Source organism: Colius striatus, chromosome 4, assembly GCF_028858725.1.
Source record: "Colius striatus isolate bColStr4 chromosome 4, bColStr4.1.hap1, whole genome shotgun sequence".
In the NCBI taxonomy this organism is placed as follows: domain Eukaryota; kingdom Metazoa; phylum Chordata; class Aves; order Coliiformes; family Coliidae; genus Colius; species Colius striatus.
Window position 1 is genome coordinate 33,099,461 of NC_084762.1, and position 15,153 is coordinate 33,114,613.

Genomic DNA, 15,153 nt, shown 5'->3' on the forward strand with positions numbered 1-15,153 from the left:
GCGAGTACTTTTCTATTTTATTGCTCTTGTTTTAGGCCCAGAAATTTGTCCATGTTCCTGTGTGCACCTTCTTTACATATAAGATAATCAAGCTGGTTTGTGTAATTCCATGAACAACAACAACAAAAAAAATCTAAGAACCAAAGTGCTTTGTGAATCAGCAGCACAGAAGTCAGTGTGATACAGAAACAGAGATCACTGCTTGCTTTCAATGTAAAAATACATTATTATCCTATTCTAGTAGTTGGCAACAAACTGTCTTCTTTCTTTTTCTCAAATGTGCAGAGCTGTCCTCTGTAATATTTTCAAAATTATATTAACAGTCACTGCATATGTGATATTTTTTAAAATTATATTAAGTCACTGTGTATTATCCTGTCATCGAGTTACTTGGTTTATTAGCCTAAATGTATTAATTCTAGTACCTATTAGTACTTAACTTGCACAGAAACATTTTTTAATATCTAACTAAAGACAAAATTCAAGAAGAGTGGTGGCATGTGAGTTTACAGTCAACTGCTTTGAGAAGAAACAGAAGATTAACTTGAAAAGACGGCCAGTTATATTACGAGAACAACTGAGATGCACTGGTCTTATAAAAATAGCTTTGAACAAGCTAGCTCAAAGTATGAGACCACAGGATTACTTGTGAGGGACTTTACTTGCCTGGAAAAAATTACAATTAAGTAATATTTTAAGATTTATATATAATTCCCCTACCCCCAAAGTAACAATATATAAATGTGCAGCTGTTTCAATGTCATCATGATAAAAATACCTGATTATACAGACTGTGACCATACAGATTCAGACCAAAACTGGAAGCATTATAATGCAAGCGGGGTGGAAGGAAGAGAATGCATTTTAAAAGCTGCTGGAACTATAACCAGCAAAAAAACCCCCAACACTGTGAAATAGCAGTGAAAACCGTTTCTGTAATCATACAAATCCTTGGGAGACTGCTAAAATCTGGTATTGGAAGCAAAGATAAATGTTTGTTAAATAAAATCCAGGACAACATCCTCAGCTGCACTATATGTGGTGGAACTCAGAAAAGGGCAGCCCTGAGGACTCCTTCCTTTCTCTGGTCACAGGGCTGCAACAAGTCTCTTTCAGCCCCACAGTCTGGGCACTGGGGTCAGCCATCCCATCTGCCCCTGCTCTGGAAGGACCACTTCTTGAGCAATGGCTGCTCAGGAGGGCTGTGCCTCTCAGCCTTGGCTAAACACATCTCTGCAATGCAGGAAGGAACACCACAGAGTGGATTTGTGGCAAGCAGGAATCTTGCCCTTGCTCCTGTGATTCAGCAGCCTGAGTGCTGAAAGAAATAGTATAATAGATTGCAGGATGAGTTATTTCTTTGTCAAGGTAAGAGTCTTGATTTGAGGAAATATCTGTGAAAATCTTCCACTGAGACTCTTCTGCAACCTAGAAAGAAGGAACCTGTACTTGGAAACCCCAAAACCAACTTCTGCAGAACCCCAAGGATTTATGAAGAATCAGTACCACTTACATAGCTTCAGCACCCTGCATTACAGTTGTGGTCCTGATGAATGACTTTGTAGTCACACATTGTCCCCCGTGGAACTGGAATAGAGAAAGTGCTCTTCTCTACACAAACCTTTCCCTATACTACCCTCTCTGCAAAATCTTCTATTTCCTAGCCTGTGCACAGAATTCAGAATGTATGGGCAGCTGTGTAGAAAAGGCTAACTAAGCATGCTTCCTGTGGAAGGGGAAGATAATGACTGACGAGCACCTATTTCATGCTCACACATTGTGATATAGGCAATCTGGGCAAGAAAAAGAAAATGCAAAACACATAGCTCTGAATGAAATCCCCTGCTCATAACAAGGGGGTTCACTGACACAAAGAAGACATGCAGGACAAAAAAACAACAAAGATTATACTGGGAAACACATTAGATGATCTACAGAGAGAGATAGCACTTGAAGCCAAGGTCATGCCATTTTGGGGCGCATAAAGGAATTCACCACACCTTGCCTAGGATGCAGTTTCTCTTCCTAAGAGCATGAAGGCTGACAACAATGGCTACTACCTGTATGGTGTATATTTTTTATTATGGAGTTAAGCAGTGATCATTTGCCCAGCTTATCTTTTATGTTCATTCTTTCCAACAACTTCTATAACAAACTCAGAGAAGAGGAAATAGGCATGTTCTTAAAATACTGCTGCATTTTATCTATGGAAAAACCCTGGGGAAATGCCTATATAGCTTGGTCAAATGGCTAACAGGAAAATACAGTTATGTGAAAGTATTTCAGTGATGTAGGCTGGAAAAAAAAGGAGAGGAAGAAACTGACATATTGTCTGAGATGGGTATATAAGAAAGGCAGACAAAGGAAAAGATAAACTCTAACACCAGAGGAAGTAACTGCAAAAAAATAAGTAACTGTAAAAACCACATTTCTCACGTCATTTAAACTCCACCGCACCAATCCCTTTATAAAGCTTGTAGATAGAGAAGCCAAAGTCTGGCATGGAGATACATTATTTCATCTTGTTGATCTTTTACATTTCCTGTGTCTACCACCCAGCCTTAAAGCAACCAATAGCCAACCACAGATGGGGAAGCAAATGCCTGTGTCACCAGAAAGCCATCTATTACCTGTATCACCAAAGGACTTTGTATCATTCGTGTCAGGTGTGATGTTCCCATTCTTGCTCTATGCATGTACTGATTATTCTTTCTTTTATGACTTCATCTTGGCTCTTTCTAATTTTACTCCCACGGTCTCCTTTCTTTTAAACAGAAGCTGAATTTAAAGAGTCTGTTGTTCAGCCTAAGAGCTGTAACTTTTGGTCTCAGAATAAGAATATATACGAAAATGCAAGGCATTGCGCACGTAGAGTCTGAAAACACGCATATCTTAAATGTGGGGTTTTTTAATATAAAAATAAAAGTCTTTCAGGAGCAATGGTATAACTTTCAGGAGTCAAAACCACCCTTATCTGACATTTCATGAGATCCTCCCTGCACTATTTCATACCTTCTCACAGGGCTATCTAGACCTGGATTGTCTCTCTGTTCTTGCTCTTTTCCCATTGCTGAAATTATCTCCATTCGTCAGCTTTTGCCACCTTAACATCATGGTTTCAATTTCATAGTTTCAAATTACTTTCACTTAGAAGCAGTGTGGAAAGAATCCCATCATTGGTTAGGACAAAAGTCTTTCCTATTCTTTTTTTCTGAATGGTGTCTGAACAACTGCCATAACCACTCAAATAACTGACTCATCTTCCAGACCACAGAATGCAACCTCAGAACAAAAAAGTCCTAACTCCTGATTGCTTCTTTCTTTTGGCTCTACCATTATTACACCTTGCAATAGTGTTTCCATTCAGCAGGAAATGTGTGTCCATAATGATATCCTTCTTTGGAAATCCTGTGCTTCCTTGATACAGCCAATTTATAAGTAAATAGAATTTGCTGTCAAAAAGATCTGTCTTCAGATTTCATACATGGCCTATTTTATCTTGCAGCAGCTCTGCATTTTTTTTGTCTGTCATATAAAATAAGTTGTAATAAGTCACTCTCATAGTGATTGCTGGTGTTAGCATGTTAAAGGGAATAACATATGTAGCACAGCATTAACCACAATGACTACTGTGATAATAGCAGTGCTTGCAAAGACGAATCACCAGCAGGGAAAGCAGTTCAAGAAAAAGAAACACACACACACACACACACACACACACACAAACAAAGCCTAAAGAAACTCACTGCACCTGAAATAACACCCAGGGAAGAGATGGGATTGTAACTCGGAATGTATGTTTTGTAACATAGTCTAATTTGAATATGCTACTCACTGTATAGACTTGCCTTCAAAAATCGTGATCTGAAAATACTTTATTGAATAATGATACCCAGGTTTTTCAATCAAAATTTATGAGTTTGTTCATTTTTCTCATTGCTTCAGATGATGGTTTTACACCTTTTGGTAAAACAGCCTTTCACACATCAGAAGTTCTTATCAATTATTGTGGAGTTCTGTATTTGACATGTTCTTAACCCTTGTCCCACTAGACTGAATGATTGCCTGGGAACGATTATCTTTATTTGTGCTTTTCTACTATCTGAAATTCTGGACCCTTAGACTCTATGGAGACTTCCATGTGAATGTTTTGATACAAATCACGTCCATCACCCCTCATTGACAGCAAAGCCAAGAAATATATCACCGTAACACACAGGACAGAACAAAACAGAACAGTGCTCTAAGACAGGAATGACCCAAACTGCTTCTCACCCTATGTGAAGGAAAAGAGGGTGAGTCTTAGTCTTTTCTTCTAGATACAGAGAGGTTGAAATACTCAAGCTAGCTGCTATGCCATCAATAATTGCATAGGGAGATAGAGGGAGAGTTTGCCAATGGACTGGTTGACTCACTATGTTCTAAGAACTTTATGAAATGTTAGAAAGCTCTTCCTCTCAGACTGACTCCAGGTGAACACCACACAACACTGGCAGCAGCATGCAACCCTCCTAATCTATATTCAATACAACAGGGCCTTGAAAAGAAAGAACAAGCACAACGGCTTTTGAGGAAGAAGTCACCTTCTTTCCAACCTCTTAAGGGTCAAGGCCCAAACAACTGGAGGGCTGGCCAGCCAGCTGGAAAGTATTACTGCTCTTAATCAAAGAGCTCACTTATTAGAGCAGTCCTTTTGCTACTTCATTTTCACATCTTCTGTGAAGAATAAGTTATGAATTATATTAACTAGAGACAAGGGGTTTTTTCCCCCTCAATTCCCAGTGTTACAATCCCATCAATAACTCTCAATCACCTTTTGTCTCAATAGTGGAGAGCAACTCCAACCCTTGCCTTCATTTGGGAAATGGTAGACAGGAGGAGATGGAAATCAAAACAAATACTATAACCTGATGTTTGAAGCTGTTAAGTTTTCTCAAGAACACCCAGAGTACTTTAAATTTCAAAAGGACATTAGGGTATTCTAAGAGGGGAAAATATGTTCCCATTTTAGAACATTGTGCATATCAGAGTTAAACAAACCAGAACTACCTACAAAAGAACAATACATTTTTCCCCTTGGTGGACTCTACCAGTGTTTCCCTAAGCATTAAGAGTCAAAGTATGTTCACTATCAGCCAGGCACCTAACCTGTCACTGTACATTCACGTTAAAAAACCCTCTTTCCAGTGCACGTTACTCATAAGTGTGCTCAATCAGACCAATTCTCTGCCCCTTTTTGCTCTAAGGTGAATTAGGAAAGGGTCTGTTAAAGGAAGATACAGGCCATTCTTTTGTGATGGTCTGCAGTTTTCTCTCCCAATACATTTTCTTTTTATTTAGCACTTCCATTTTTATCCTGTGTTCTTCTTCAGCCATCTCACACTCTCTCTCTATTTGCTGTATTTTTGCCACATGAACTTCATTCATTTGGATTAACTGCAGTTGTAAAATTGACATTTGCTGATGATGTTCTTCCTCATGCATCTTTTTCAGAGCACTTTCTTGAGATGCTTTACTTCTGTAGTTCTTATCTGCTGCTAGTCTGACATCAGAACATGAAGGCTCAGGTTGAGAGGTACCTTCACATACTGGGAAATGTACCAGTTCTTTCTCTTCATCACAAAGTTCTCTATTTGAGACAACAAATGATTCTGAAAAACATAAGAGAAAAAAAAAGTATTATAGTAGCCCTTTTTTCTCCCTCAAGAAACAAACTTGTGATAATACAGTCACTAGTGTATGCATCTAAACCTTGCGCTTTTGTACTGTAGTACAGGAGCTGCTACATAACGCAGTTCTGTTACAGAATGTTAAGGGCATCAACGGTCTGAGCTGAACTGCTTTGGGCTCTGTTGATAGACCGCCATGGCTATGACAGGAGCTCAGAATACTAAAGTGGACACCTAAATTTAGGTGGTTGAGCCTGGAGCTGAACCTTAATGCAGCTGTTTAAGCCAAATCTGTATGTGGCTTGCAATATTTTTATGCAAGATCTGAGTGTCAGGTGAAGAGCTGTATCAATGTGAATGCCAAGAGACTGAGGGAATACTAGGATGAATAAATACTACTTATTCATTCCTTATCACTGCTGTACATGTACAGTGAAGGATATTTGTAGGGAAAAAATTACATTATTCTGAGAAGGTTCTACTCATTCTTTTTAAATAAAAGAAACTACTCATGGTATAAAATAGTTACCACTGCAAATAAGGGTCTCAAAATACATTCCTTTATAAATCCTGATGACTACTTATGGTAAATACAATTATGACAGTGACATTGTAAGAATGTTATCTAACGATGTAGTTACTGTTGTCTTTTGAGCAAGGACAGTCTTCTATGTGTGATGCCGACAAAATAAATTTGCAAGAAACCACTGTAGCCACCCTCCCTTCTGGTTTTGGATTATTGCTTCTTTGTATGCTTGCCAAACAGAGAAGAATGTACTGCTGAACTTTTTCAGAAAGGTCATTCTCCAGTGTGGACTGCAGTGTGACATGTGGTTGTACATATTCTTTTTAAGTCCTTGAAAACAAAGGCGAAAAGACCTACAGGGAACTCTCGCAGCGACAATTGTGTATCAATTTGCTGCTGGTGGCTTTTTTAGGTTTTTTTTTTTTTTTCTTAAATGCTCAGACAACTTCTTCCCAGCAAAACAGTACTTTATAAAGGATCAAAATATCCTTGGGACTGTTCTCTAGAAAGCTAGCATGATAGCTGCTGTGATGCTTGCTACAAAGTAGCAGATATGTCAAAAAGTAATAAAAAAAATTGAGTAAACCCTCCTTTTAACTCCTGAGAGCCTAGGGAAATACATGAAGTCTTGTAATATCATAGCTCTGAAATTACTTTTCTATAACCAGCAGTCACAGCCAAGTGGAGAGATTTAGACTGCTGGAAGAGAATCACTGGCAAAACCACATTCAAAACAATACTGCTTGCGTCATTACAGCAACATTTATACCTTGACTAGAAGCATCAGGCTGATATTCAGAATCTTCTTCTGGTGGGCTCTGCAAAAAGTACATTTGCTCAGGCATTATGCTGGCAATCTTCTCTTTCCCTATGATGTGAGTATTTATAAGTGGACTAATACTTCTTTTTACCTTCTCCCGTCTTTCATGTGCCATTATCTTTTTTGTCCGTGCCTTGATATTTTCCCAGCATTTCTTTAACTGTTTGAAGTCTCGCAGTGATACGCTGGGCTGGGAATTATATTCGTGAGCTAGGGCTTGCCAGGTACGTTGTTTCAGAGCAATAGTTCTTGCATCACTTTTTTTACATTCAAGCACGTATTTGTATTTTTCAACTAATGCAAGCAGCACACTCTTCTCCACTTCTGAGAAGTATTTAGCAGGCTTTATTATTTCGTTTTGCATTTTCTACCGTTTCTCCAAGAAGCCAAAAAATCCTATGAAAACAATGTTGAAAGCAAAAAAACAAACACAAATTAGAACTAGTTACAGTGTCTGAAAATTGTGTTTCAGCAAATAAGTCCTAAGCACAGCTTCTAATTCTAATACACTTCATTTTCAGAATAATTTGCTAGTAGTTCTAGAGTACACAATGAAACATTCAGGTAAGATACAGTATAATTATACGCTGTTTCCTATTGCCACTTCAGTGGCTACACAGTTACAGAAGTATACCTTAATGAGGAGAAGTTTCTTGACTTTGTTACAATTTGCCTTGATATAAAATACTCAATATTCAATTTACTTAGTAAGTTCCTGTTAGTAACTTGTCTTCCTATTCATTACACTTTGCTACACTCAGTGACTGTTCAAAGCCCTGTACTGTGGAACAAATTCAGCCCTTGATAGCTTCAGGTTTAAATTCAAAACCGCCTTTGGCAGCTTTGGGTTTCCTTCGGTACACAAAAGACCCTCTTCTGCCCTTGCTGACTGTATATAACTGATTTCTCCCCTCTCTCTGCAATATTTGAAAGTTATATGAGAAACAATAGTAAGAAGTTAAATATAAGAATAAAACTATTTCACTGTGAGGGTGAGGGAGCCCTGGCACAGGCTGCCCAGAGGGGTTGTGGAGTCTCTTTCCTTGGAGGTCTTGACCCGCCTGGACATGTTCCTATGTGACCTGATCTAGGTGACCCTGCTTCTGCAGGGGGGTTGGACTAGATGATCTCTGGAGGTCCCTTCCAACCCCTACCATTCTATGAAGTTATCTTTTTAAAGACTTCTGTCGATTTGGTTCTCCTCCATGCTCAGCCTTCCTTTAGTGACATCCACTAATAGGCAGCAAGATCCTGACCAACAAATACTAAGAAAAGGTAGGGGTTGAAAGAAGACATGCATTAACTAGGGAAACTAAGGGCTCTGAAGGCTCGGGTCCTCTGCCCCTCAGTTCCTCTTCCTTACACATGCACTGCTGGTCACTCTCGGGAGCAACCAACCAGGCTAAAAAGAGTCTGGGCCTTCCTCAGTACAGCCACTGCTATATACTTGTGACATGTTAACCACTGCTTTTTTCTCAAGCCTAGGACTCAGGTAGTTAATAGGAAGAGAGTAATGGACAGTGAGTGGGATATTCTTAGCAGTAAAAAAAAAAAAAAAAAGCAGTGTTTCCTTGAATTAGTAACACATGACTGTGCTGCAAAACGTGCTTTTTTCTATTATCTTTCCACACTTCCCTCCCACTACAACTGTGTAGCCTAAATTACTTTCACATTTTAAGCAGAAACTTCTGGATAATAAGTTAGAAACAAGGGGAGCAATGTTGCCTTAGCTCACATTTCTTATGGTTTTAATCATAAAACTCAGAAATGGAACATATATAACAATTGGCTCATATCTCTAACAGTCTAGGACTCTCACAAAATGAATTTTCTAATATTTTGTTCATTGTTTCTGCTACTTCCTTCATAATATTACTTGAAGATGCAATAGATGAATAGATATCACCATCAGGCTTCCTCTTTTTTTTTTTTTTCCCCTTAACTTGACTGCACTAGCATTGTCTTCATACTATTCTTGTAATTCCTCTCCTCCAAACCTCTACTTAGTTATTCTCACCCCTTTCTCTGAAGGTAACTACTTATATTTATGAAGAAAGCTAACAGAAAGCTAATAGACAAGTTAATATCACAATGACAACCCAACTCTGACATAAGAACAGGAGTTTTCTCAAGTATCCCATAAAACATCACAATCCTCAGCGAAACAAGTCAAAGAATAGATGAGGCAGTAGGTGAAAACAAAGTGAATAGAACTAAGTAATTGGCTGAGTTTAAGTATCGCTGGGCCAAGGCCAATGCCATGAGTTTCAGTAAGGCCAACTGTTGGGTCCTCCCCTTGGGCCACAACAATCCCCAGCAGCACTACAGGCTTGGGGAGGAATGGCTGGAAAGCTGCCAAGCAGAGAGAGACCTGGGAGTGTTGGTTGACAGTGGCTGAACATGAGCCAGTTGTGTGCCCAGGTGGCCATGAAGGCCAATGACATCCTGGCCTGGATCAGGAAAAACGTTGTCAGCAGGAGAAGGGAGGCGATTGTTCCCCTGTACTGGGCTTTGGTGATGCTGCACCTCGAATACTGTGTCCAGTTTTGGGCCCCTCTCTACAAGAAGGACATGGAGGTGCTGGAGAGGATCCAGAGTCCAGCTACCAAGCCAGTAAAGGATTTGGAGCACATCTTGTATGAGGAACAGCAGAGGGATCTGGGGCTGTTTATTCCGGAGAAAAGAAGGCTCAGGGGAGACCTTCTTGCTCTCTACAACTACCTGAAAGGAAGTTGTAGCGAGGCGGGGGTGAGTCTGTCTCTCTAGTAACAAGCAACAGGAGGAAATGGCCTCAAGTTGCACCAGGGGAGGTTCAGGCTGGATGTTAGGAAGAATTTCTTTACTGAAAGGGTTGTCAGGCATTGGAAGGGGCTGCCCAGAGAGGTGGTAGAGTCCCTGGAGGGGTTTGAGTTGTATGTTGTCCTTAGGGAAATGATCTAGTGGTTGATAGGGCTGGGACAAAGGCTAGACTTGATGATCTTAAAGGTCTCTTCCAGCTGAAAAGATTCTGTGATTCTATGATTCTAACTATGTGAAGTCAATAGCAGTAGCTAAGTTGTACCCTTACTAAAAAAGAGGCAGCAAACAGTTTGTACTTTCTATCACTGCCCCAAAAGCAGTCACTAGGCTTATAATGACTGGATAGCCAACACCTGTGTGGTTCCTGGCAAGTCACAGTCCTGCTGTCTCTTACCAAACCCTGGTGCCACGAGGACATGGCAGAGCTGGAGTTTTCACAGCAGGCAGAATTTAGGGAGCATTATCCCACAGAACAAAGTGTACGTAAAACTTGAAAGTATCACATACCAATCATTATAATGTCTAGGTCTACTAGAAAGCAGAGAGCATCTGCTTCAGAAGTTCCTTAAATAAAAAACAAATTTAAAAAATAAGCAAAAACTCAGGAAATGGGCATCCTAACAAAGAGATACCAAAAACTGGCAACTCCTCTCCTAGAAACAGCACTCAAAACATGTACAATAAGAGAGATCTATGACGAAATAGACTCTACTAGTCTGTTTTACTTAGGCACTTGTACCATTCCAAACCACTGAGCTACTTTGGACAGCTGCTGAAATGAAATTCCTGGGACTAAATACTGATACTTGAACCTCTCTTAGCATTAGTTTCACTGAAGAACAGGGTGAAAAGCAGGTTCACCAGCAAGTCATATGGTTCAACAGCTTATGACCCAGAAAAAACAAGATCAGAGACACTATGTGATCAGAAGTGGCTGATTCTGCCTTCTTTTAGTCCATGATAGTTTTATTTCTAGCTTTGAAAAGGTGTGAGAATCCTAGACCAAAAATCATGAAACGTTTCTGTGCTGAAAATTCCTTTAATTAGAAAAACGAGCGTTTTCAAGAAGAGACTACATTCAAAAAGTTAAACAATGATACTGGGACTTCTGGATTCTATGTGCTAAATACTTAGCTACACAGACTGCTAGAGATCAAATGATATCAGTACATTTTTACAACAGGTTCAAATACAACCTCATACATATAACAGCCAACATACTAGGATAAAAGCTCATCTTTCATGGATGGAATCACAGCAAATCCTTAAGTCTAGCTTTTATACCATAGTATCATTTATTACTATTACTTTTACTGTAGTAGCATCTGAGATCCCCAGTCATAAGTTCAAATATTGTACCTTTCAGAAGAGAAACATAGGTCCCACTCTGAGAAGAATACAAAATATTAATCTTCCCCCATACATATTCCTAACTATTTTTTCCTATACCTACACACTGTACTTGTGTCCTTTCCATGAAAAAGCCAGGATTGTGATCTAGGATTCATAAAAGAAGTCAAGAACCAGTGCAAGCAGTTTGATGTACTTAATATATAGAAGAAAAGTGTTCTTGAAAATTCTTTTTGAGCTCTTACATGTTTAGCCTGCTTGCTTCAACACATTAAAACCCTTTTTCAACTAGGTGAACAGAAAACACTCCAAGTTGTCAGAGAACTTACAATACTGAGAAGCTGCAGCAAAACACCACCATATATTTAAATTCGCATCTTTTTCTTTATGCATACCAACCACCATGGCAGCCCACTGGCTCCTCTGCAGAATATGAGAGAGGATTTTCACAAGGACAAACAATTTTCCTTTTGAGGCTCAAGACCCTTACAGGACATATGCCCAAGATATAATTTAGCATCTAGGAATCCATGTTGAAATGGAAGTTTACTGTGTATAGCTCATACAGTCAACAGGACTGTTTTGGCAATATGTAGGCACGCGAGGACAGTTGCACAGTAAATTCTAAGAAACAAAGAATGGAAGGTTTCTTCCACTCTTACAGGTGGCCCAGGCTCCAATACATGAGCAGTAAGGAAGTATTTTATCCTACATGTCTTCTCCTGGCGTGGCTCATTTCACAACTTGCCTTAAAACAAATTAGTGTCCTAAGTACTTGTCCTCTCACAGAAACCTTAATTGCTTTAAAGTAACAAAAATATCTCTCAATCCCCTATTTTTACTTCGAAACCTTGTGTGGCATTCTTCTTTGAAAGACTGTAAGGCATGTACTGTGATGTACTCGAAGAATATTTTGAAAAATAATTGCACAAGTGAAGAGGTGCACATACATTCATAAATATGTTATATATGTATTATTTTGCATATACCTAAACACACATGCAAACTCCAACCAGTTGCAAAATCCATTAAAAAATAATCACTTCAGCTTGGCATATGTGAGCATTTTCAGTCCATGAAATACTTTTCTTATGCATAAGGAAATGGAAAGACAAAGTTACGGTTAAAGACTTAAGCCAAATGTTGAGGTTACACTAGTAAACCCAAAAAAATAGTTTGCTAGCAAACTGTGATCATTTATGATATGAAAATGGAATTCATGGCATTGGTTACCAATGTCAACAGGATTACTACCAGAATTAGTTAAGGACTGAAAAAAGAAAAAAATTATTTATCCAATTTATATCACAGATAAAGACTTAACCAGATTCAGTAGTTAACAGCACTGGAAATCAATCATAATTCTGTGTCCTTTTCATCCAGTGTTGGAGGATGAAAGAAAGGTATGAAAATGCAAGGTCCTAAACTAGCCAAAACAACAGGTTTATATTTCATTTTAATGACAGAAACAGCAGTAAACAATGCCCTTCTTTCTCAGTTTTCCTCACAGAGCTTCTATGAGAGTATTCCAGGCCTGACCCTGTCTACCTTGCAATCTGAAATCACTACGTAATTAGGTGCATATTACAAATATGAATGAGATCTGTATGGAAATTCTGTATATATGGTCCCACAAAAAAAAACCCCAAAACATCAAAAGAACAAAACTCTTTGGGTGCCTTCTCTCCTCCCCCCTTTTAATACAGATTAACAGTTACTATGGATAATCCAGCAAATGAACAAAATAATCTATTAGTAAAAATTTACATTACTTCGACGGAATTTCTCCTGGCAAATTTTACATGCAGATACTCGTAAATGTATTTTTAAAAGAAACAGATCCACTACTACGTTATCTGTTCAAATACAGCGATGCATTTTAAGCGGGTCATCCCGCTACCTATGGAGGACATCCAAAGCAGTTTGTGCAAAGGAAGGTAATGGACGCAGGTCGGTATTTCGCACGGTTGCCTGAAATTCATCAAAAATAGGCATAAACAGGAATCCTACCAGACTCTCCTTCTCTCGAACTTCTCTCACATTAACTCGAGCTCGGTTTTATTTCCTCGCTATCTCCTCTTCTGCTTGAACGAGAAAGGAGAGCAGGTCCCGGCTCGACAAAGAAGACCGCTCCACCCAGGGCGGGCATGCAGGCTGCGGCTGAGGCGCGGATCCGGGGACATGTGCGGCGGCGGGAGGACCGGCAGACGCTCACGCCGTACCCCGCGCCCGCCGAGTCCCCGCTCTGCGGTGCCGGCAAGGGCAGCCCCACCCTGCAGTCCCCCGGCTTCTCCCTCCTCGTAACAAAGCGCCGCCGAGAGCTGCCGCCGCCGGCTCGGCTCAGCTCCCCGCCCCTCGCCTCTGCCTCTCTCTCCCTCCCCCGCCTCCGCGCCAGGCCTGCCTCCCTCTTTCTCTCCCTCCCTCACCTCCTCACCGGCAGGTCACCGGCACTCCTTCAGCTTCCTACAAACCCCGCGCTGGATTTCCGCCTCTCCGCAGAGCAGGCGGCGCGGCACTGGCCTCTCCCGCGGGAGGGAGGGGCCCGCCGTGGGCAGGGAGGAACCCGCCGTGGGCAGGGAGGAACCCTTCCGAGGGACCCTGAGCAACGGGGAGGACACTTCCGGAGAGACGCTGCGCCTGCAGGTGGGGCGGCGGTACGGAGATAGGGCGTGTGGGGTCCGTGCTCCGCACCTGACGCGGGCCTGCAGGTGGAGCCCCCGGGGAGCACGTCGCTAGCGCGTCCCTCCGTGCCCGCTCTCTGTGCCCCCCGTACGGAGCAGGGGGCAGGTCCCCGCCCGTCCCGATGCAGCAGTAGCAAACGCCAGCTCGGGCTTTACCTCCGACAGCGGTCGGCGGAACGAGGCGCGTGTGCGCCAGCGCCCCCAGCGGAGTCTGGGGGAGGCGGGCCGGGGGCTCCGCGCCGTTCCTCCGTCGCGCCGCGCCCTGTCCCCTCCCCTTCCCTCCCCTCTCCACCTGCCGGCGCGGAGGTTCGTGCACCTGGCTGCCGTCCTGTCCCCGGGACCGGTCGGCCTTGCTTACGCTCCCGGCGTGACGCAGTTCCTGCCCGCCCCGTGCTGCCCTGAGCCCCGCCGGCGACAGCGGCGGGCGGGAGCGCCACGATGGGAGCGCGCGCGCGCGCGGCTGGCGGCGGGCGCGCGCATCGGCTCCCCCTCAGTCTCCTCCGCCCCCTCCCCTCCCCTCCGCCGTTGCGTGAGGAAGAGCGGGAGCTGCCGCGGTGGCGGCGGTTCGTGTGGCGGGGAGTTGCGGCGCCAGCGGGTGAGGGGCAGAGGCTGGTGCGGCAGCGGATAGTGGCGGTGGCTGCGAGGTGCCGGCTCCTGCAGCTCCTCAGGGGGCTGCCCGCTCCCGGGCTGGGGTAAGGTGGGTGCAGCGGCGGTCCGGCGGCTCGCCCGGCTCCTTGCGGGAGCAGGTGTGTGTGCGTTCCCCAGCAGAGGTGGAAGCGCCGCCAAGGCCGCTCTCCTGCGCCGTGCCGGGTCAGCGTCGCGGGCGGCCCAGGCTCCGCCGCGTTTCCTCGGCGCCTTTCTTGGCCTGGGGTTCGTGGCTTCGACACCTCCCTCTTGCCGCGGTCCGCAGCGGGAGCGTTCGTTTCTTCACAAAACCCCGCAGCGGTCTTGTTACCAAAGGCGGACTTTGGGCTCTGCCTACCCGGCCGTTGCCGCTGTGTGGCATCTGCCCCAGCCCAGATAGGGGAAAAATGGGGGAAGCTGGAAGGAGTTCGGAATAGTTTTGTTTTGGGTTGCGCATTATCTTCTGGTGAATTCGTGTTTCCTAACGGAAACTTGGAGAATTGTTTCCTTCCACGCAGTACTTTTGCTCTCAGGTTAAAAACAAGGTCATTGTCTTGGAGATTTAACTGTTGAGTGTAACTGAAGGTGAGTCCCAAATTAAAATTCGGAAATACGTGACCCGTAAATAGGGGGAACAAGAGTTGAAACAGTTTCGTGAAGCTAAAGCAATAGTTTGCAGTAATT

At 42.7% G+C, this 15,153-nt stretch overlaps 2 protein-coding genes across 15 annotated transcripts in view; one reads left to right on the forward strand and one right to left on the reverse strand.

The window, feature by feature from the left end:
- Window positions 1–14,220, reverse strand: MSANTD3 (Myb/SANT DNA binding domain containing 3). 5 transcript variants are annotated; one of them, XM_010201024.2, is made up of 4 exons: window positions 13,175–13,523; window positions 7,107–7,411; window positions 6,965–7,013; window positions 1–5,651 (listed from the first exon to the last, which is right to left on the reverse strand). In XM_010201024.2, the coding sequence occupies exons 2-4, from the start codon at window positions 7,377–7,379 to the stop codon at window positions 5,242–5,244; spliced, it is 732 nt and encodes a 243-aa protein (XP_010199326.1). In that variant the 5' UTR covers window positions 7,380–7,411; window positions 13,175–13,523; the 3' UTR covers window positions 1–5,241. The 5 variants fall into 5 exon arrangements, with proteins under 5 accessions (XP_010199326.1, XP_061852006.1, XP_061852004.1 ...); XM_061996022.1 differs by lacking the exon at window positions 13,175–13,523 and adding an exon at window positions 14,162–14,220 and having other exon boundaries at window positions 6,965–7,411; XM_061996020.1 differs by lacking the exon at window positions 13,175–13,523 and adding an exon at window positions 14,002–14,129 and having other exon boundaries at window positions 6,965–7,411.
- Window positions 13,589–15,153, forward strand: part of LOC133625396 (uncharacterized) — a 25,644-nt gene continuing 24,079 nt past the window's right edge. For 2 of the 10 annotated variants that reach the window (XM_061996014.1, XM_061996015.1), the window contains exon 1: window positions 13,590–14,542. The gene's annotated coding sequence lies outside the window, so the exon portion shown is untranslated. The other 8 variants (XM_061996017.1, XM_061996013.1, XM_061996008.1 and 5 more) reach the window with 8 other exon arrangements.